The 23,428-nt window shown below is 32.0% G+C and overlaps 1 protein-coding gene across 1 annotated transcript; it reads left to right on the top strand.

Moving 5' to 3' along the window:
- LOC109716649 (cyclin-A1-4) lies at window positions 11,816-17,759 on the top strand. Its single transcript, XM_020242188.1, has 12 exons — window positions 11,816-12,063; window positions 12,915-12,966; window positions 14,338-14,716; window positions 14,922-15,055; window positions 15,820-15,912; window positions 15,997-16,130; window positions 16,219-16,294; window positions 16,371-16,447; window positions 16,542-16,575; window positions 16,660-16,809; window positions 17,022-17,156; window positions 17,252-17,759. Exons 1-12 carry the CDS (start codon window positions 11,852-11,854, stop codon window positions 17,321-17,323), a joined length of 1,548 nt encoding a protein of 515 aa, XP_020097777.1. The 5' UTR covers window positions 11,816-11,851; the 3' UTR covers window positions 17,324-17,759.

The raw sequence follows: 23,428 nt of genomic DNA, 5'->3' as shown, positions 1-23,428 counted from the left end.
AAAAGATCACATGATTTCGCTCAATCTAGATTGAACATTAGAGAGTAGATATAAGTGCATGCCCTTTGAGGTGCTTCTGGTTATCTTGGAGGTCTAGAAACTCTACTCAAATTCCTCTACTATCTATAGAGGCTTGGATGTTTGAGAGCCTGTTGTTCGTTAGAATTTAAAGGAGAGAAATTGTGACGCCCCAATTTCCCAGGGGGTCATCCATTCTAGGACTACTCCCGTCCTAGCATGCTTAACTCTCTTAACCTCTTGGGTCTAGCCACCGCCCAAAATGCTTAAGCCGGGTTAAGAGTTTAGTCCTATTATATCTTATATATAGAACTATCTGAGGTCTCACAATCTCCCCTCCTTTAAGCCCTGACGTCCTCGTCAGGCTTAGACTCACAAGTATCAGGCGATGTAAGACTCGTCTCGCTAGCCCGTCATCCAGACCCTGGCTCAGCCAAGACTCATCTCACACTTCCGGCTGGTAATTAGCTCTGATACCATCTGTGACGCCCCAACTTCCCAGGGGGTCACCCATCCTAGGACTACTCCCGTCCTAGCACGCTTAACTCTTTTAACCTCTTGGGTCTAGCCACCGCCCAAAATGTTTAAGCCGGGTTAAGAGTTTAGCCCTATTATATCTTATATATAGAACTATCTGGAGTCTCACAGAAATGTGATATTTTTAGAATTTAAAAGTCTTATATATAAAGTAAAATGGGGCTAACCTCTTAAACCCGGCTATAGTGTTTTAGATGGCCGCTAAGCTTAAGTTAAGAGGGTTAGGCTTGTTAGCACTAGAATAGATCAATGATGAGTGACTCTCCCGGAAAGCGAGGCATCGATCTCAGATTAAAGATAAAATATAAAATTTATAAAATTTATCCGAACTATAAATCATTTTGATTTGAGTATTTAATTATTTAACATTTTAATTTTTAATATTAATTTTTTGATTTATTTGATTTTAGTAATTTGATGGTTTTGTTGATATAAAATTTAAATAAATTATTTACTTTGATGAATTTATAGTTATGTGAATTGCATATAATATATTAACTAAATCTTTAAGGATATTGACTCGTCCAAATTTTGAAGTTGAAGGATCACCAATTAGCTCAAAGCAAATAAATTAATAGATTAAATAATGAAATCAAAAATTTTAAATGTTAGATAGTTAGCTCATCAAGTTGATAAATAGTTTTCTTCTACTGAAAGGTTCATTAAACGCTAATAGATAAAAGATAAAAAATGTATAAAACTTACCTAGACTATAGACCAATTGATTTGAAAGTTTAACTTTCTAAAATTTTAATTGTAAGTACCAATTGTTTAACTTGTTTGATTTCAATAATTTGATCACTCTTCAGATATACAATTAAGCTAATTGCTTACTTTAATAAATTTATAGTTATGTGAACCATAAAAATAAAAGACATGTTCAAATTTTGAAGTTAAAGGATCAATAACTAAAACAAATCAAATTAAAAAGTTAGATAGTAAAATCAATTTTTTTAAAGGTCAAAATGGGTGATAATTGAAATAAATTTTTTATATTTTTACCAAGATAAAATAAAGTTGCAACAAAAGCATATAGAGATATTATTCTATATTTTTCAGTGAAATAGAAAACAATATATTATAATCGACTTATTGCAATATATGGAACGTGATATTATATATGAAAATCAATAAAATATTTTTTAATCGTACTTTCTCATAGCAAATAACTCAATATTCCTATACTCCCAAACGAAGCCTAAAGCATTTTCTATCAATTCGATTTTATGAATAATATGAATTGAAGCACACCTTTCCGTGCCTTTATGACTGATGGGTTGTTGTTCCAATAAAGGGTGAAGATTAGGTTGGAATAGATTTTTTTTTTTTTTTTATAGCTATGAAATTGAAGATTTTTCAGCTTTGTTGTTTATTTCGTAGAAAATGGATGACGTAATATTTAGAGGTGTGACGGATAATTTAATATTTTATTTTTTTTCTCATGTTTTATTCGTAATTGACTTTGATCTCATGTGGGTCAAAATCAATTGCTTTACTTTGGAAAGTTTAAGTTTCAACCAAAGATAAAGTTACAATAAATCAAATACCAAAAGTAGATATTTACAGCCGAAAATTACTCACTCTCCACTAAGTCCACTTTCAATGAAACAAGTATGAAGATTTTAATTTTCACTTCTATTATTTATGAAGGGTTGAAAATAGTATTCAATCACGAAGGAGACCACTAGATGCAAATAAAAACTTTAGCAAATAAATAAGATTTTATTTAATCAAATTTTTAATGAAAAAGATTTATTGATTCAAATAATTAATCTAAAAATGTCTACTTCATTTTTTTATTTATACTAGCTGACTTCTAACTATTTTATTTACATTATTTCATTCAAATAACTTACAAATCTTTGATGTAATTTCTTAGTTTTTAGCAAATGAAAATATACTAATTAATCACTATTAGCTAATAGAGCTTTAATATAATACCTTGTAAGACTTATTTCTAAATATCCTATTACTAAATTCTTGGTACATTTTCATCTATGCCCAAGACTCGACAAAAAAGAAAATATTGGGCTTCAGGTCGAGCTTCAACCTAATCTTTTTTAAAAAATTAAGACCCGATCCATGCCCAAGCTTAATGTCCAATATATCCATCAGGCTTTATTAAAGCTCACACATATATGTTTTTATTGTATTAAATTAAAGTAAAACATATCTATTTTTATACATTCAAGATTGAAATTTGATCACATCAAAAAGTTAGTTTGCCTCTAAAGTATCATCAATACTCAACTCAATCTCGATATCTCATAGTATCAAAAGTTGTAATTATCATTCATTAAAAAATAATTTTAGTCATTAGCTAAAAGGCATCTGTATTATCAATAAAAACTAATAAACAACTAGATAGTCAATTAAAATCAAGTGTGTGAATCAATAGAAAATGTTCAATTAATTAGAGCATTAGAATAATATATTCTCATATGAACAAATAATATATTATATATATAATATGTAGTTATATATTATAACTATATATAGCAAGACGTAGTATATATATTGAGCTATATCTATATGTATAACTGTGTATATTAATACTATTTATAATATATCGCCAAAGGTGAAAATGGTTAGGATAAACTCCAATCGAATGTAATATCGAATTGGATAGGATATGAATATGGATGTCAAAATTTAGCATTCCATGCCAATTCGTATTCGAATTGGCATTCGAAAAAAAATAGAAAAAAAAAATGGATGCAAAATATGGTTTTTAACAAATCTGATTATAACAATTGTTCCTAGAGCAAGTGGTAAAGGGTTTGGTGGTTTGGTACCTGAGGTCGCAAGTTCTAATCCTAGTTGATTAACATTTTCAGTTAAATTTATTTCTAAATAAAATAAATGATGCGGATAGCAAGCTACCTATCTCTCAAGAAAAAAAAAAATCTAACTATATTCAACCGTTTCACCCCTAAAAGATAAGAGGAATATTAATATATATTATTATAAAGAGATCAGATAATTTTTTATCGTATTCTTCGTTTATTTTATTATGATTTTTATGTTAAAATTGCATTTATGTTTATTAAATATTAAATTTTATTGAATAAATATAAGTATACAAAGTTTGAACACGAGTGTGAACTTGTTTAATTATATTATGTGTATAATTCACACTAATTTTAGTTTATGTTGATATATGCATATTAATATATATTATTATCCAAATAATATCCGAATACAAATTCGAGTCATATCTGAAACTGAATCAATTTTTAACAAATATAACAATGAAAATTTATCATCTAAAATATATTCACATTTAGATTAGCATATGTAAAAAAAAATATGAATGTAAATATAGTTTTATAAAATATTCCACCGTATTCGACCATTTTCACCCCTTATCCTCATATGAGAACTAGATATTTATTTATATGTATATATATATTAATATAAGATAGGCTGGAGCAAAAAGTCATTTTTGTTATCAAGTTTTTAATCCTTAGATGAGAAATTGTAGGGTTAGGGTTGAGTGGTCTCCACTGGGTTATAATATTTAATCCAATGGTTAAAAATGATGAAAGAAATTGATCAAAAGACTAAAAACTTAATAATAAAAAAGGCATTTTTGCTATCAATAGTGATCTAGCCCAACTCATATTAATATATATCCTTAATAATATTATACTTTATAGACTAAATTATAGAAAACCTTCAGATAATATTCACTTTCCACTTTTCTCCTCAACTTTAAAAATAAACATTTTGCCCCGTTAAAATTTCAGAAATATTTTCAAAAGGATACGGTGTTAATGAAAAAGATAAAATAACCAATTGCATTTACTTTTTCTATAAGAAATATATAATTATAGTATATATATATATATATATAATTTTTTTTTTTGAGAGTATGTAGCACGCTACCCGCTTCGTTTTTTTTCATTTAGAAATAAACTTAGCTGGAAATGTGAATCAACTAGGATTCGACTTGGGTTTCGAGTACCAACACCAAAGCCCTTTGCCACTTGCTCTAGGGACAGTCGGTAAAAATATTTTAAATATATTTTTTATTTTGAAGGACATTTTCGGTATAAATTATAAGAAATAGGCGAAATAGAAATAAAATTCTAACGGAGAGGTGGCTAAATATAACACTTAAAATATTGAGGGGTAAAATATAAATTTTGAAAGTTAAAAAAAAATATTTAAAAAAATTTTTCTATAATTTAACTTACTTTATTATAATATATTATATCATCCATTCCTAATATTAATTGCAGTAGGACTGGATAAATATACCCCATAGTGGACCATGTGGTGATGACAACGTTAGGCTGAGTATGCCAATTCATATTGTTTTATTATCTTTTAGTTATTGAATATATTATTAGACATCTTGTTGCATAACTTTGATCAACCCCTCACGTCTCCATAGACATTGCTACCCTCCTTAATCTTGCATTTTCATAGATTCAAATTTGAAATTGGATTTGATTTGTATGGACGTACCATAGTCACAACTTGAAGAGGGGAGGTTTGGTTCAGGAAACTTATAACCTTGAAAACTTTTTTTTTGTTAAGAGAATGTAAGTATGCTATCTGTTTCATTCATTTTTTAGAAAAAATAAAATTAATTAAAAATGTGAAGCAACTAAGCTTCAAACGAGAGATCTTGAGTACCAATCATCAAACCCGTTGCCACTTGTGCTAGCTACAGTAGGTAAAACCTTGACAAGCAAGATGAAGGGAGCATTAATTAATTTTTTTTCTTGAAAACTCGTCTCAATTGTGCATATCATTTTTTAAGTCTATTATGGTTCCTCCAAATAAAATTACAATTTAACCATACATAGATTTCATTTCCCGTTTGGATGAAGAGAAAAAGAAACAAAAAAAATTTATAAAAGAAAATAATATTCTGTCAATCAGATTGACACGTGAGAAGAAAAAAAAAAGAAAAGAAAAATGGATGTAGAGAAATATAGAGAAAATAATTTTTCGCAGCGGTTGTATCTCCCCCCTCCAAAAGTGGATAGAAAAGAAGAAAGTTATTTTCTTTAATTTTTTTCTTTCCTTCATCCAAAATAATAATAATAATAAGAAATTACTTACTTTTCTTAAGTCTTTCTTATGATCCCTCTCCTATTTCTATCAAAACAATGCATTAAAAGCAAGAAGCCACAAACTTACCCTCCTATAAAAGAATGCTTGGCCCCGCAATATTGTAGAAGTTCTTTTTATTCAAACTACAGGCCTTTTTGAAGGGAAATTATTATTATTAAGATGACTGTTTTTGTTATTTACCGCGCAAATTCGTTGTATCTAACCAAAATTTAATCAATTTGCTTCGGAAATAAAAAAAAAAAGGTTCATTTAGCAGAACCATTAATATGCCCATGCAGTAAGATACGCATATAAAAAGAATGTGTTAGGCCCATGTGCTCTATTTAAGAAAACATTGTATACCCAATCTCCTTGGTGGTGAAATGAAATTAATAACCAGTCAGAGTTCAAAGGGATCATCCCATTTAATTCTCATCTCATGGTTTTTAAGGGCACTTGCATAGTGGTGAATGCCAAGTTATTGAATGCCAATTAAAAGGCTCAATCAATGCAGCCATCAGAAGAGGGCAAATCTTATGGATGGTCCCAGAAACTTGGGTTTGGCTGCCTGCTGTAGCTGGCATGCTTGTCCTGTCTCAGCCTTCCCAAAAGTGGGCAATTCAAATAGGAAAGTTGATATTTTATTCTAGAAAAAACTTCAAAAACCTCCTTTGTGGTTTCAATTTTTTTCACTTTAGTACCATGTGGTTTAAAATGTATCAAGTTAATACCATGTGATTTCTCACTTTATCACTTTAGTACTCAGTGGTTTAAAGTGTATCACGTTAGTACCATGTGGTTTTGTACTTTATCACTTTAGTACTCTGTGGTTTTAATTTTGTATCAAGTTAGTACCCTGTGATTTTTTAAACTATAGGGTACTAAAGTGATAAAGTGTGAAACCACAGGGTATTAAAGTGATAAAGTGCAAAACCATAGGGTACTAACTTGATACACTTTAAACCACAGGGTACTAAAGTGATAAATTGAGAAACCACAGGATACTAACTTGATACACTTTAAACCACAAGATACTAAAATAAAAAAGTGTGAAACCACAGGGGTGTTTTTGAAGTTTTCCCTTTATTCTACAACCCTGGTTGTAGGAGACTTTATACAAACATGGAGGAGTGGCATTTTAATTGGTTCCAATTTTCCATTGCCTCTGCTACTCTTTATTTGTAGCCTTGGGTCTTTGTTTGGCTCTTGACATATTGACAAATCCAAATAATTTTTTATATTATCTAATATACCTTTCAAAATTTTTAAAATATTTTTTGTACTTCCTATATTTTCAATATATTTTCGTATATTTATACATTATTCAAAAATAGCCTCTCTGCTAGAATCCGTTAAGCCATTATATTTGAAATGGCAAAAGTCAAGTTATTTCTTTTGCTTCTAACTTAAAAGAAATAAGAAAATTGATGATGGTATAAGAGTATATTTGAATAAACTAAATAGTAGTTTTACAGAAATAATAATTGTTTCTAACGGTTCACTAGTAGAATTTAACACTATTAGCATATTTAAAAGAATTTGTAGCATTAAAAGAATTTTGTTTATATTAACCTTTTAATAGATAAGTAAGAAAGTCCGACATTTTTCAGAAATACACAAGAAATTGTCTTTTTTTATATTGTATGGATAATATATTAACATATTAATATTCTATAAAGATTATTAGTTAGGAGATGTGCCCTTGCGCTAGTATATATCCTATCTTCTAGAGTGGTCATTACTCAGAGTTTCAGATTTTTTTTTCCTTAGAGAAAGATAACATGCTATCCGTTTCAAATGTTGTTTAAAGGTTCTTCCTTCTATTTATATAATATATTTAACTGCATGAGAGCTAAACAAATTTTTTTAGGGTGATGGTTGCATCTCATATAACAGTTGGACCTGCATATGCAAGTTTTATTATTATTATTATTATTATTACGTCTCGATCAACTATAATTCCATTGTGCTTGGTGGTTGGTACCCGAGAGTAAGTGGCAAAGGGCTTGGTGGTCGGTACCCGAGACCTAAGTTCGAATCCTAGTTGATTCACATTTCTAGCTAAGTTTATTTTTAAATGAAATAAAACGAAATGGGTAGCGTGCTATCTATCTCTCTCTCTCTCTCTCAAAAAAAAAAAANAAAAAAAAAACTATAATTCCATTTTGCTCATCTCTCAAATCTAAAAAGAGTATTCAACCTTGTAACTTGTAACTGTAAGTAACCAGGTAGAAATGTATAGAACTTATCTCGACTTTACATTTTTTTGAACCAACTATTCAACCTTTCAAACTTTTGATTTTTCTACTAATATTTCAATTTGTGTGATTAGAGTCAGTTAACAGTAATTTACCTTCAAAATTAAATGTATTGTTTATTCTACAGATTTAGTTAGTATATTTTATGTAATTTTCATAATTATAAATTTATTAAAATAAATATTAGTTTAAAATTTGAAGTCAAAATATCTTAAATGAATGGTTGGGTAGTAAATAGGGATGTAAACAGATCTGGGTTGGTGGAGCTCCCGCCCCGCTCTGCCCCGAATGGGACAATAAACGACGAGAAATAAATGGATTTGGGGCAAAGAAAAGGGATAATTTTTATAATCCGAGACGGATTCAGGTCAGGAAACGTAAAAATTTTTTGACTCGTCTCAAATCCGTCCCGCCATGATTCGCTCTGAATCTATTCCGAAAATCGTTTATATTTTAAGAAAATATTCCTAAAAAATAATATATTTACAAAAAGTCTAAAATACAAATTAGTCGGTGCTCTCATTTCTTATGTATTTAAAACTTTTGAATTGTGATTGATATTTTTGATTTTTGTAATTGATATTGTTAATTATATATATATATNTAAAAAATAATATATTTACAAAAAGTCTAAAATACAAATTAGTCGGTGCTCTCATTTCTTATGTATTTAAAACTTTTGAATTGTGATTGATATTTTTAATTTTTGTAATTGATATTGTTAATTTTATATATATATAACTTAGTAATACTACTCATTATTATTAAAATATTAATTACATTTTACAAAATATTAATGATATTATAAATTTTGTAAAAAAATATTAATTGGCAGGGGGGATTCGTGGCGCCGGCAAGAGGTGAGTTATAAGGTGGGACAGATTATGGGATATATTTTTTAATTCGTCACGGATTCGAGGCGGGGCTCCCGCTCCTAGATTAGCACCGTTTGCATACTTAGCAGTAAAATTTTTTTTTGAAAAGTTGAATAGTCGATTCAAAATAATCCACAATTTAGATGAGTTCTATATATTTTTATCTACTTATAATACTCCTAACTATCAATATACATCTAAACAGGATAACCGTTGTTACTGTGACTAAATAATGCCTGCATTCTTAATGAGAGTAGAGCCGCAGGGCTTGTACTAACATCCAAAAAGACGAATAGAGTTGAAATTTGAAATGAGAACATCTGGGGTACACGTTGTGGGACGCGAAGCAGTTTCGCTCCAACTCATTGCTCCAAATCTTCCTTTTTAACTTTTCTCCGCAAACGATCAAATGCTTTTTCCACCTCACACCTTCTTCTCCATTTCGAATTTAAAAACCCCGCGTATCCGCTCACCACCCTCTCTCCTCACCTCCACAAACAAAAAAAAAAAAAAAAANTCGTCAGCTTTTTGGTTAATATTTTGTTCAATTATATACAAAAAACTTCAGATACTCTACATAATTTAAAGTATATCAATTTAGTGTCCTGTGGTTTCATTTTTATCTTTTTATTATCGATTTCACTAATTATTTTCGTTAAATCAGTGGCAAAGTTAAAACTAAATGGTACTAAAGTGAATATTTGATAAACATAGGTAGAGTATCTGAAGTTTTTTGTATATAATTTAACAAAATATTAACGAAAAAACTGACGAAAAGATAAAAATAAAACAACAAAACACTAACTTGATCCATAGGATACTAAAGTGAGAAAGTACGAAACCACAGAGGTGGTATTTGAAGTTTACCCAAAAAAAAGGGACAATTTCCTCTATACCCTTCTAAAACCATTTAATTTCATAAATAGTCATCTAAAAATTGAAATATCATGTATACACCCCCACATTTGAAAAACTTTCAAAAATAATCTTACAATCAAGTTTCCATCCAAATTAACATTAATTAGTATTTAAATTCTAACTTTACCCCTCTAATATTTCAAAATTAATAAACTCTATCTAGACTAAAAATTTAGTAAAATTCAATTGATTTTAGTTTAAAAAAACTATTCATTTCAATTAAAAATAAATATTTCTATTTGCAATAAATTATAGTTATATTTTATTTTATTTTGCTTCATTGGTAATTTAACTACAATTTATTCCAAATAAAAATATTTATTTTTAATTGAAATGAATAATTTTTTTTAATTAAAATTAATTGAATTTTACTTAGTTAATTTTGAAATATAATAGAGGATATTTATGAAATAAAATAATTGACTATTGAATACATAAGAGAGGTAAAATTGGAATTTAAATACTCATTAACTTTAATTTATTTAGATAGAAACTTGATGGTAGGGTTATTTTTTAAAGTTTTTCAAATTTGGGGTGGTATACATGATATCTCAATTTTTAGATGAGTATTTATGAAATTAGACGGTTTTATAAGGGTATGGAGGAAATTTTTCCAATAAAAAACCATACCGCGCACAACTATGAGCATGTACGGAGACCCCCTCGACTTTATTTTTTATTTTTATTATAGCATCTTCTGAACCTCTAATTTTATTTATTTAAAATTTTCTAGTTTTAGCGGTTATTTGTTAATTAATTATTCTGATTTTATTTACTAAAACTGATTAAAACTGCCATTTTTAATTACATTTTTGATGAATTTGATAAAATTCTCAATTTATGTGGAAAAAATCATGCAATTGTAAAATGACCAAGAGTTGAGTGAGTGTTTTCATAATGGACTTAGGTGAGGGGTCTTCATACAATTTTTTTATTAAATTTTTTTTAAAAATATTTATATACCAAAAACGAAGAGTATATAGATCTTACTCTCCCATTTTAGAATTCACAAAAAAGTCCAAATACTATTTAGTAAAGAGAAAAAAAATTAATCTGATAAATAAGAAATAATTGCTCTTGAATGAAGTGTCCATAGTTGTACATTCCGTTTTGGATGTAACGATAACATTGCTTATAACTTTTAAGAAAAATATTAATTATACACTTTTGTATAAATTTTACACTCTAGATCTAAGAGTCAATAAATGCAGTTTACGTTTGAGTAAAAAAAATGATAAAATAAGTAAAAAAATATAAGCAGGAGAATTAGAGTGTAAAGTTTACACTTATAAAATAGGTGTAGGGATTACATTGCTTATTTTATAATTTACTAATTTTAGTTAGCTTAATTAGGAATTTCATCATATTTAATAGCTTTAATATTTTTTATAGCCAAATAAAATTAGACGATCTAACAATTAATTAATAGCTAAATAAGCTGAGAAATCTAATAAAAAATTTAAACTTAAATTACTATAATAACTGAAATACAAAAATTACAAAGGAGGAGGATGTAAATAAAAAAAAAAATTATAGTTTAGGAGCCAATTTCAAAATAGAATAGAATTAAGGGGTCCCTCTGCAATTTGTAAACTTCACGTCACCGCTAACCTGCGGTGACGGGACTCGAGGGGCGATTCAAACGCAGGAGGACTGGGAAAGCTGCCACGTGGCCACGCTCCGGCACGCTCCTCGACGCTATGAGATGGTCGCTTGATGGACGGTCGAGATCTCCCGAGATTTCAAATCCCTTCCCCTTCCCTCCGCCCCCCTCCCCCCCTCTCTCTCTCCATCTCCTTCCTCTAAAAATCCGACCTTCTTGTCCAAGCGAAAACGATAACCCTCCTTTCTCCTCCTCCCTCCCCAATTCCCGAACCCTAACNGAAAAATAAAATTTTTTTGCTACAAATTAAAATTTGATGAAGGCATATTATATAGGCAACAACAATAATTGCATTCAACGTAAAATGAATCTTCGGATTCAACAAATACAGATATTCAATGAATCTACGGGAGCATGGAGAATGAATCCGAACCAATTTTACGAACGGAGGGCGATCAATAGCAGGAACGAAGCGTCGCTAAAGAAAACAGCGCAACGGGAAGAATGGATCGACAATGAACCCGGCCGGCCTACGGCTCGAGGGTTACGGTTAGGGTTAGGGTCGTTTCACCTCGATGGCGAGCTCGAACCGGGGATCGACTCCGTTGCCCGGGCCGGGTTCGTCCTCGTCGTCGCTTGCGAAGAGGCCTGTAGCGGCGGAGAACGCCACCAAGGTGGCCGCGCCCGCGGCGGAGCAGGCCAAGAAGAGGGTCGCGCTCGGGAACATCACTAACCAGTGCAATGTGGGGAGGGGCGCCCCCCGCCCCGTGCATTTCCTTTATGATCTGTTTTAGTTTGAAAGATGGTGGTACGGGTTATTTTGCGATAACTTAGTTGCTTTCTTGAAGATAGAGAGCATTCAGGGATCGAATTATGTTGGTTCAGTGATATCTTTGGTGGCACCTGTAGTTATTCACATTTTAGTTATACAGGGATACTTGTGAATGATGGTAAAGTTTAGATTTTGGTTTCAGAATTTCAAACTTGTTGATGGTAAATTTTAAAACTTTATGTTTGAAGCATTCTTTTTGATGTTTTCTGTTAAACTTGATGGCGGAACCATGGAAAATGTTATAGGATAGAAAACATGGAGGATGTGCCTTTCATGAAATGAGAATTCTTTCTTTGTAATAACTGCTCCTACATTATTCACTTGATATCCTTAAATGCGAAACTTACAAGTTAGGCTAGAAGGATTGCTATGTGATTGGTTTCGGGCATGCCAGTTTGCGCAGCAGAAACCCTATTTTTTTTTTTTTGTTGGTACAGTCAGCACAGGCTTATTAGCATCTTTGGTATGTGCGACCATGCTGAATTGCCGATCGTGCAGACTGGTGCTGATATCCTTGTTAATTTCTAGCTATTCAAATTGCTCTTGGTTGTACAAATCGTCAAGAGAAAAAAAATGTCAATTAGACTCATTATATGCACCCTTCTTTGCCATCCAAGCCTATCTTGAGATCTTGTATTCCTAGATATTCAATGTCTAAATGTTTCTCGATCATCGCCATACCAATTGGCCTCCTTTAGTCATTTCCTTATCAAGCTACCTGATTTCACTTGCACATCCAGAATATGAATCATATCTTTCTGACATGTGCCCATATAATATTAATAACTTGCCTTTTTCCTTCTCAGCATAGCAATTCAAAAGGCAACATATAGGAGAGATCTTCATTCTAGTCATGATGTACGACAAATTAGAAAACACAAATCTATCTTGCTGGCAATAAGCCCAAGTTTATATAAAATTGAATTTTAGAATTTTTTAAAGAAATTCAAAATAATTTTAAAAATATTAGAGAATAAGGATTAAATGAAGAAAAAGCGAGAAAGAAAGGAGAAGAAACAAATGAAGAAAAGAGAAGAAGGAATCTTGAAGAAAATAGATGTTTGCTGGCAAGAAAGAAGGACGTACTATCATGACCGCAGTCAAAATACAAAACGCAAATTTTACTTATTATAACTCATCTCTTAAATTAGAAGGTGTAGGCTATATTTATAGCCGTCAAAATATAATCCTAATCTAAAATAAATCTCACGATTTTAGGGATCTTATAATCAGAACATATCTAAAAAAAATCCTAAATCGTATCTCTAATTTTTAGGTGATTTATTTAACATAATAAATCCTAAAAATCTTTTAAAAAACAACTAAAACAAATTAACAAATAAAATAATTCCGAAAATTAGAAAAAAATTTAAAACCTAAATGAATCAATTCTATCTGCATTCGATTCTGCATCAAGTCAAATCAAAATTATCTTGATTTTATCTTTTTCAATAGTTTTGAGACTTCCTATGAAACTCAAAGGGAAGCTGAAACTGCCAAAACAGCCATACTGAACGCATTTAGGGAAAAGCGGGTTTAATGAATATTGATATCTAGGGCTTTCGGCCATTCTGAAACAACCTTCGTTGACATGATCACCATTGTAATCGGTTATGATTTTTGTACCACTGTTATTATTGGTCATATCAGAAACTTTTTTAGTTCAAGTGTAGGTTGCAGGTCCTTGTCTCTCGCAGGTTATTCACTTTTCCAAGCTATCACATTTACATACTATATATACTTAAAAGTGAAAACATTTATCTTTACAAATGCTTTTTGGTTTCATCTTTTTTTTTTTTTTTTACCTTTTCCAAAGGAAGATTGTGATTTTTTTTTTAAAAAGCAATTTTATTTTGACTTGAATTGAAGATCAACTGTTAGTTTTCTTTTCAACATTATCCGCATTAGTCTCGTCAGTCGATTATCTTTCACCTATGTTACATAAATTTGCTAGAGAATTTTATAGTGAATTTAAAAAAAAGCATTTCTTGGCTTCTTTTTGCTTTTTTCTACTAGGTAGTTTTGTTAGATTGATTTTTTCTGCGTTAGCATATTTTTGTTGTACCGGAAAAGAATCCATGTGTTATAACTGTTGCCAACTGTTGTTTCTCTTATAATCACGTATTCACGTGATACACCATTGAACTCCGCAGTTTTCAGACCTTTTGTATTTTTGAGAGGATTTTATAGTTGAATATCTATCTTACAAGTTTTCTTTTGTTCAATTAGAAGGTGAATGTGACTAGTTCGGCTTCAACTGTTAAAAAGAGTTCTATTGCTAACATCCCTTACACAAGTTCACGGCGGAGCTCTCTGACTTCATCATCTTCTCTGAAGCCTACCAGTACTTTACCCACCAAGGATCCCTTGCTTCCAAAAAATGACGGTCCTTTATCTACTGTTGGTTCGTGCCTTGCACCGTGCAGTAATGTTGCATCTCCTGGCCGCTCTGGAGATTCTGCTTCTCTGGATGAAACAATGTCTACATGTGATTCCATGAAAAGTCCGGATTTTGAGTATATAGACAATGGGGACTCTTCGATGGTTGCTTCTCTGGAGAGGCGAGCAAATAATAACCTTCACATCTCTGACCATGACAATGCTGCAGGTTAGTTCCTTTTGTTTTCCTTTTTTCTTTTTAAGTCCATATTTCTGCTGAAGAATTATTTACTTTAATTAACTGCTGATTTATCAATCCATGCATGCAACTTTTTAAGTATTGAATTTAGTGCTCAACATGGAAGCTTGAACTTTAATAAATGTATGCCGTTGGTTTGATAGTTAAGAAAATATCAACATATTTTGTCTTGCAGAAATTAAATGGAAGAGAAATGTTCCTGCTGCAATGGAAACTGATGCCATTTTTGATGCGGATAACAACTATGAAGATCCACAAATGTGTGCAACACTTGCTTGTGATATTTACAAGCACTTGCGTGTCGCTGAGGTGGCATTTACTTATTTCATGAACAATGTTCTAATCTTCTACTCATCATATATTCCATTTCTCGGGTTTTTCATAGAGATCTTTTGGCAAGTGGTATCTGCTGTGATGATTAATTTGCTTTTCATAGAGCTGTTCCTGCAATCCTAGATATCCCACGCAACATTCTTGACGTTGGTTCTTGAATACGACCTTAAGTTCTCAGGGAGAGGAAACAAATGAACTGTCAATAGATAATTATTTACTTGAAATTTTCATTACATCTTTGTAGAGATGAGATAGCACCTTCAACTTACAATTCACAGATTGCCAAGCCAGTGCTTTATATTAATTTGTATTAATTTATAATATCTTAGTTTCACATTATGCATATGATTTTCTGCCTTAATCTTCCCATGCCACCTATGATTATTATTATATTATTATAAATATTTCACAAACACGGATATCATCTTTAATATGTCTGCAAAGAAAAAGAATTTGACACAAATAATGTTTATTGTCCTTTATGAATATACTTAATATTTTGAAATTTATTTTGGTTGATTTTAAACTGAGATCAAACTGTGAAACATGTTTAGTATTTTCATTGTGCTTTCAGTACAGATATATGTAAACTCCTAAACTCATGGAATCAACAGATTAAGTGAAATGTAGGTCAAGTATATTGTAATCTTGTGCGACTATTTTGTCATGGGACTTAGGCCCTCATTTGAGTGTTCCTGTTCTTTCTTACTAATCCATCTATCTTGTTATCCTTCTCACAGACTAAGAAAAGGCCTTCGACAGATTTCATGGAGAGAATTCAAACGGACATAAATGCAAGCATGCGAGCAATCCTAATAGATTGGCTTGTTGAAGTAAATAGATTTTTGATTTATGGTAGTTAACAGAAACTTCTTTTCTTCTTATTTGTCAACTCACTCAAGTTCATGCTTTTACAGGTAGCAGAAGAATATCGTCTTGTACCTGATACTTTATATCTGACTGTCAACTACGTTGATCGGTATCTTTCTGGTAATGAGATGAATCGCCAAAGACTGCAACTACTTGGTGTTTCCTGTATGCTTATAGCAGCGTAAGACCTGAACCATAATTTTGTTACCATCTTGCCCTCTTTCACTTGTTCCTCTCACAAATGAACAACGTGATGCTGATTGTTTCAGTAAATATGAAGAGATATGTGCACCCCAGGTGGAAGAGTTCTGCTATATTACTGACAATACATACTTCAAGGACGAGGTCTGGTGTTCATTCAGCTGAGGATTGAAATTTCTTATTTTGTATTTTCTCATGTTTCTAATATGTAGATGCACAGGTTCTACAAATGGAAGCGGCTGTCTTGAAGTATCTGAAGTTTGAAATGACAGCTCCAACAGTGAAATGCTTTTTAAGGTGGCTAACTGTTTCTTTTATTCATCATGTGGTTTTTCTATGAATAATCATGGTATAGACAATGACTGATCTTTTATTTTCTTTTTAAACCAAGGCGATTTGTTCGAGTTGCTCAAGGATGTGATGAGGTGCTTTTCTGTTTTCCTTTGTCGGAGTACAGCAGTTCCTGTATTTTCCTTGTAGTTTATTTTATCCATTTCTTTTCTCCGCAGGTTCCAATGCTGCAGCTTGAGTTCCTCACCAACTATGTTGCAGAGCTCTCACTTCTTGAGTACAACTTACTTTGCTATTCTCCTTCTCTAATAGCTGCTTCATCCATCTTCTTGGCTAGGTTTATACTCCAACCTACAAAGAAGCCATGGGTATGTAGTCTCCTTCTGAAACTAGACAAATCATTGTTTCTCAGTTAAATTGCATAATCTGTTGCTAGACAATTGCTGAATCATGGCCTACTCCACTTTGCTAGCGACAGTCTGATTCATCCCTCATGTTTATAAAACCTTGACAAGACATACGTGTTAGATCCTGCACAATACGTCTAACACAGTTCACTACATTCTGAATATTTTTGCAGAATATGACACTTCATCATTACACACTATATAAACCCTCTGAGCTATGCGACTGTGCAAAGGCATTGCATCGTCTTTTCTGCAATAGCCCTGGAAGTAACTTACCAGCAATCAGAGAGAAGTACAGTCAACATAAGGTACAACTAGCAAACTTTTCATTCTGCTTCTGTTTCCGTTATTCCTATTTTTGATTATATTGATGAAAGGTTGCTTGAACCTTATTCTCCTACAGTACAAATTCGTGGCCAAGAAATACTGCCCCACATCAATACCTTCGGAATTCTTCCAAGATTTCATCAATTGAGTGACCTGTAGTTGAAAATGGTCCTAATTCTTCATAGATGCATCCGTTCTGATGCGCCAAGTTCCTATTGAATCACTTGATCTTAGAAGCTTTTGGAACTCCCATGGTTTCGGATGTTGCTAATGCGTCGGCAATTCAAGGGTCATGTTTCAGATGACTCGCAGGCTTTAAGGTTGTAGATGTAGTCCTGAATCTCTTTCCCTCCTTGTGATAATATTATTGTTCGCTTTTCCTGCTGTATTTTCGATTCAGCATTTCCATATGCTTTCATGCTAGAAGCCCATATGTGCATCTGTTGTATTCATGTACATGTGTGTTTGTTGGGAATTTGCATTAATCTTTGCATTGTGAGGGCAGTAGAGTGGAAATCTTCAAACTACCTTTTAAAGTGATGGGCCTCCGAACCTGCACAATGTAATTGTTCTCTTCCATCAAATGGTGTGATCTCAAGATACTCAACGGCCTGAGTGTTTTCAATTTGATTGTGATGATGATTCCTAATGTCTACTGAGTTGTGATGAAATAATAGCTAAGTACATTGTTGGAAAATTCTATAATCATGAAGATCTATTTTTGTCGCAGTAGCAAAGCATGAAGAACTATTTCTTGAAATGTTGTTGGTAGAGTCTGTAGGTTGATTAGGCCTTTTTTGCCAAAATTGTAGTGAAGTTAGCTTGGTTTTGTGGAAATTTCCTCAGTTTTAATCATGTAGACTATGACAAACAAATTGATAGTATTAAGCTTGAGACAGGGAAAGCTAACTTTTGTATATGTTACATTATTTGCCCGAAAATTTGTGCAAATTTTACCGTTCTTTGTTGATGTGGTGTCCTTTCCTTTCAAGTTTACGTCACTTTTACTGTACTACATAAATAGCAGAAGTATGTTGTATGTCGATGATTTGTTCTTAAATATATAAAAACCAAATTATTAACTATTTTCTGTGTCATTAGTCATGACTTAATTTCTAGCTTTAACCAATTTTGTTGCCAGAAAATCTAAGATTGCAGTGCTACTTTTGTCATATCAGAAGGTACACTTTTTGCACATGCTTTTCTTGACATCTCTTTCTTGCCATTAGGCAAGCATAAGGTCCTGCATGTTTTAATGGAGAAAGGGCTATCGTGGGGACCGACACACAAGGCAGGTCGGTTTAATGTTAGATGCAGACAAAAGCAATATCCCATCTGATCACATTATTAGCTCTAGATTGAGCTCCTATTGTACTGCGACTCGAGAGTTCCAACCCTTGTGTTGATGCTAAGTTTAGATTTTTAGGGCGGAATATTGGTGTTTAGATAGCACTGCTCTTGCATTTTGTACAATTAGTTTGAAGAAGTCCATGAAGGGAGTAATATCTAGTCTTAGTTTATCTTACGGAGAAATTCTTTTTCTTCTGAGGAAGAGGGACTTAATAGGATAGATGTTCATTAAGGGGATGAGCTGATTTTTCACAATTTGGGTTGTTTAGATACTTTGGAAGAAAGATGGAAAGGAGGTTGTACTATGAATAGATGCTGAGTGCTTGTTGTTGGATTATACTGATCAATTGACTTGTGCAGGATAAGCTTTTCCTTTATTATTTTGGCTGATTGGTCATAAAGTGGTTCTGCTCTGTTAGATGTTGGTAAAAAAGTACAAAACTTACTTGAACTGTAGGTAGGGATGCAAATGGATCCGGATTGGTGGAGCTCCGCCCCGATCCGCCCCGAATGGGGTGGTAAGTGGAAATAAAAAATATAGAAAAATATAACCCGCCCCGAATCCGCCCCGATCCGCCAAGTAAATGGAGCGGGAGGCGGGAAACTTTTTTCTTCCTTCAATTTACCTCGATCCGTTAAAAATCCGCTCCCGCCCCGCTCCCGCCCCGATCCGCCCCGAATGGAGCGGTAAGTGGAAGCCAAAAATAAAATGAAAAGTAACCCGTTCAGAATCCGCCCCGCCCAGATAAGAAATGGAGCGGGAGGTGGGGAAACTCTCCCGCCCCCGGATCCGCCCCGTTTGCATTCCTAACTGTAGGTCATTTTGATTCAACTGCCTAACCTTTCAAAATTTTTATTTTAGTAACCAATTTTCAATTCGTTTAATTTATGTTGTTGTTTGATGGTTTTTCTGATACAAAATTTAAACTAATTGCTTATTTTTCTATGTTTGTAGTTGAATAAGTTGCATAAAATGTATTAATTAAACCTGCAAAGATAAATGACGCATTCAAATTTTGAAGTTTAAGGATCATTAATTGGCTCAAATCAAATAACTTAGAAGGATAGGTAGCAAAATCAAAATATCTAAAGATTAGATAGATTAAAATGGGTGATAGTTGAGGTCAGTTATATACATTTTTACCTTAGATGTTTCTTGAATTCTTGAGACTGTAGTGTTGCATGTTACAAGTGAGCTAACAAAAATTTTTTTGTTGTGGTAGGATAGGGCTTTATTTTCCCCAAAATCCAGTTTTGTTGATATGGCCTGTTTGGTTTGGCCGTAAATGATTTTTAGGTTGAAAATAACTTTCAGGTGCATTGAAACTCAGGTAAAAATATTTTTTTCAGTATTGTTTGTTCGATAGAAAGTCAAAATATTAGAATTGTAATGATCTTGCTCATTTTATTTATTTTATTGAAAATTTTTACACTAGTATATAAGAGAATGATAAAAGTTGCAACAATTATTTTTTTAAAATTCTTTCAATGTCTCTCTCTCCCATAATTGACTTTGGCACCACGTAGGGTGAAGTCAATTATGATGTTTTGAAAAAGTGAAGTTACGTACAAATTTAATATATGACAAACCAAATGACAGAAGTGAATATTTATGATTAAAAATAATTTCGCCTCTCTCTATTTCCATTGAAATAAACATGCTTGATTGCTTGTGGATGTTTTTATATTCTTTTTTGTGATTATTTGCCGTACAGGAGCATCAAATTTATGTATTATTAGCGGTTCGGCTCTTATTTATAGAGACTAAATTCTGAATGGCTTAGGAGAGAGATGTTTGGTTACTTAGAAAAGTATGGAACAATTTTTTTTTGGGAAAGATTTTTAATGAAAAATATCTTGCTTTAGTTTTCCGTCGGTTTGGTTCCGAAAAAACCTAGCTCTTTGGATAAGCTTTTTTTTTTTTCTTCAAAGTTTATGAAAAATTAGTGTTTTCATTTTTTGATTATTTTTTTAGGAAAAAGAAAAGGCTAGTTTTCTAAGGAAATTCGGAACAAAGTTTTTCAAAAAAACTAGTTTTCCTTGGAAACAAACGGGCGGAAAATGAAAAAGTGGTTTTTCATAAATACTGTTTTTCTCATAAAATTATTTCTCATACTTTTTTGAGAAACTAAATGGCGCTTTAAAATCTCTGCATTTTATTGTTGGATTCCTTTGAACTGATAGTATTGTATGCCTGATTTAATCTCGATATTTTGTCACACTGATTCGATAGTTATCGCTTCTTTGATGACATTGTCAGAGCTTACGTGGAAATGCTACAGTTGTTGGAAAAAAACACACTAGCAATGTCCCCTAGCAGCAACAAGAGCTAACTCCAATTTTTTGCGAGGGACGAAACAAATTATTTGCTTCATTTATTAAAAAAAATGAATTTAGCATCATGGGTGGGGCGGCAGAGCCTCATAAAAGACATGAAGGAGGGAAAAAAAGCAAGTAAGAGATGAAATGGCGAAGAAAATGAAAAGAGATGTTAACAAAATTTGTTCCTCCAATTGAGTATTCTTTAGATTTTTTTTTTTTTTTTTGAGAGACGGGTTCCGTTTATTTCATTTAGAAATAAACTTAGCTGGAAATGTGAATCAACTAGGATTCAAACTTGGAATCTCGGGTACCAACCACCAAGCCCTTTGGCACTTGCTATAGGGACGGTCGGTGTATTCTGAAATGCACAATTAGGAGGTTGTTACCTTTTCTTTGAAAAGTAATGTTGCTTCTCTCACCGACCGTTCCTAACGCAAATGGCAAAGGACTTGGTGGTCGGTACCCAAGGTCCCAAGTTCGAATTTTAGTTGATTCACACTTCCAGCTAAGTTTATTTCTAAATGAAATACACGAAACGTGTAGCATACTACCTATCTCTCTCTCAAACAAAAAAAAAAAAAATGTTGTTCCTCTCTACCCAAATTGCCCATCACATAGCCGCTAGGGATATTAGTAATTCTGTCCTCGAGTATCCTTCTCTTACAGTCACTAGTGTGTTCCATAGTTCCTAGGTGAAGTCGGCATCTCCATTCGAAAGCTAGGTGAAGTCGGCATTTGAAGTACCAGGATTGACGTGATTGTAACTCGGCCGAATTCAATTTTAGCAAGTAATGCTCAAGGCCCTGTTTGTTTTTTTTTTTGGATTTCGAATATTGAAATTGTGACTCCAAGAAAGCCGTTAGTACCGGCATTTGTTTCAGTACAGAAGTCACAAGATCACCTAAGCTCCCACGCACAATTGTACGGAGGTCGACCGTTTGATTTCATGGGGTGGGAAACAAAGTTGAGTTTGTAATTATAACGCATATGCTAATAAGTTTATGTTATTTGGACTAATGGATTGGGCTCAACAAATCTCTAGTTTACTAGGTTGGGTTGCTACTCTTGGCTTTAGAGACACATTAGTAGTTTGGAATTGTGAGCTAAGTCATACAACATACGATAATTCTAAGAGCTTGTCCAATTCACGTTTTGTAATATTTCAGATCATTCATATTTTCTATTGAAAATATTTAAATTATTATCATACAACTAAAATTAGGTAGTTATATAAGGTTTTGCTGCAGTAATGAAATCATTGCAGATTCTTAACTAGTAGGATTACAACATTACGATAGAATCATTAATTGTTCATTAATACAGATATACAACTTCTTAACAACCTCCTAACTTAAGCAGTACGATAAGCTAGCAACAAACTTGTCATTTCAAATATAAGATATAAAATATTTTCGGAATATTCTAAACCTTAAACCAAATAGCTTCTATGTAAGGGAGTGAGCCTCACAAGGATGTATGATAAGATAAATTATAATACAAAAGAATTCTCCTACCGTGGAAAATTTAAATGGTACAAATGTATAAAACTTACCTCAACTATCAACCATTTTGATCTGACTATCTAATAATTAAAAATTTTGATTTTTCTAACTCACCTTTTAGTTTATTGGATTTGAGCAAGTCAATGACTCTTTAATTTTAAAATTTGAATGAGCGTCATCTCAACGAATTTACCTAGTATATTTTATTTAATTCATGTAACTATAAATTCGTTAAAACAATCAATTAGCTTAAATTTGCATCGGAAGAGTCATCAAATGAATTAAATCAAATAAATTAAAAGATTGGGTACTAAATTCCACATATAATCTATCTCCACTGCTTCTGAAAATTTGTGAGACAAGATGTGTACTCTCAAAATCCTGAAGCAATTTGGGTCCAAAATTTGCGCAACACGTCTGGTTCAAAATAAGAATCAAAATTGGAATAGGAATAGGCAAGGGCCCGAATCTAAAAATGGAAATGTAATTTGTTTTGTTCTAGAGAGGAATCGGAATCATGTTCAAATTAAAATTAAAAAATTTACATTTTTTTTAAAAATTTTAACTTGTTATTCAAATTCGTAATCAAACTTTGAATCCAAACTTGAACTTAAAATTTGAGTTTATAGTTCAAGTTGAAGATGGAAACAAAAAATCTAAATTTAGAACTATTAAATTAAAATTTAATAAGTAAAATTTGAATTTTAAATTTACATTTCAAATTCCAATTCGAAATTATTAGTGGAAAAAAAGTTTGAATCTAAAGAATTTATATTTATATTTATATATGAATTTAAATATATTATTAGTGATTTTTTTTTTCTCAATCACTCCAGAATCTAAGTTGTCAATTTTGAGGATTCGAATTTTTCGGAAATGAAAATCGAAGTGCTAATTCTTCAATCCAAACTCTAACAATAAAAATGACTTATTCTGATTCTTATTCCAAATCTCATATCTCTGAAACTTAGCGTGCCCTAGTTTCTATAGCTGCATCGTTTTTTTCCGGAAAAAAAAAAGGTCGAATGTCAAAATTAAGTTGACAAGTTCCAAAGACACCTTGAACTAATGGAGTCCAC

Source organism: Ananas comosus, linkage group 10, assembly GCF_001540865.1.
Source record: "Ananas comosus cultivar F153 linkage group 10, ASM154086v1, whole genome shotgun sequence".
In the NCBI taxonomy this organism is placed as follows: domain Eukaryota; kingdom Viridiplantae; phylum Streptophyta; class Magnoliopsida; order Poales; family Bromeliaceae; genus Ananas; species Ananas comosus.
Note: the sequence above shows the minus strand (reverse complement) of the source record. Positions and strands in the feature narration are given on the sequence as shown.

Coding starts and splice junctions, on each gene's coding strand:
- LOC109716649 (XM_020242188.1), top strand. CDS start 11,852: ATGGCGAGCTCGAACCGGGGATCGACTCCGTTGCCCGGGCCGGGTTCG. Junction 12,967..14,337: donor ATCTTCATTCTAGTCATGAT/GTACGACAAATT, acceptor TTGTTCAATTAG/AAGGTGAATGTGACTAGTTC. Junction 17,157..17,251: donor AGAAGTACAGTCAACATAAG/GTACAACTAGCA, acceptor ATTCTCCTACAG/TACAAATTCGTGGCCAAGAA.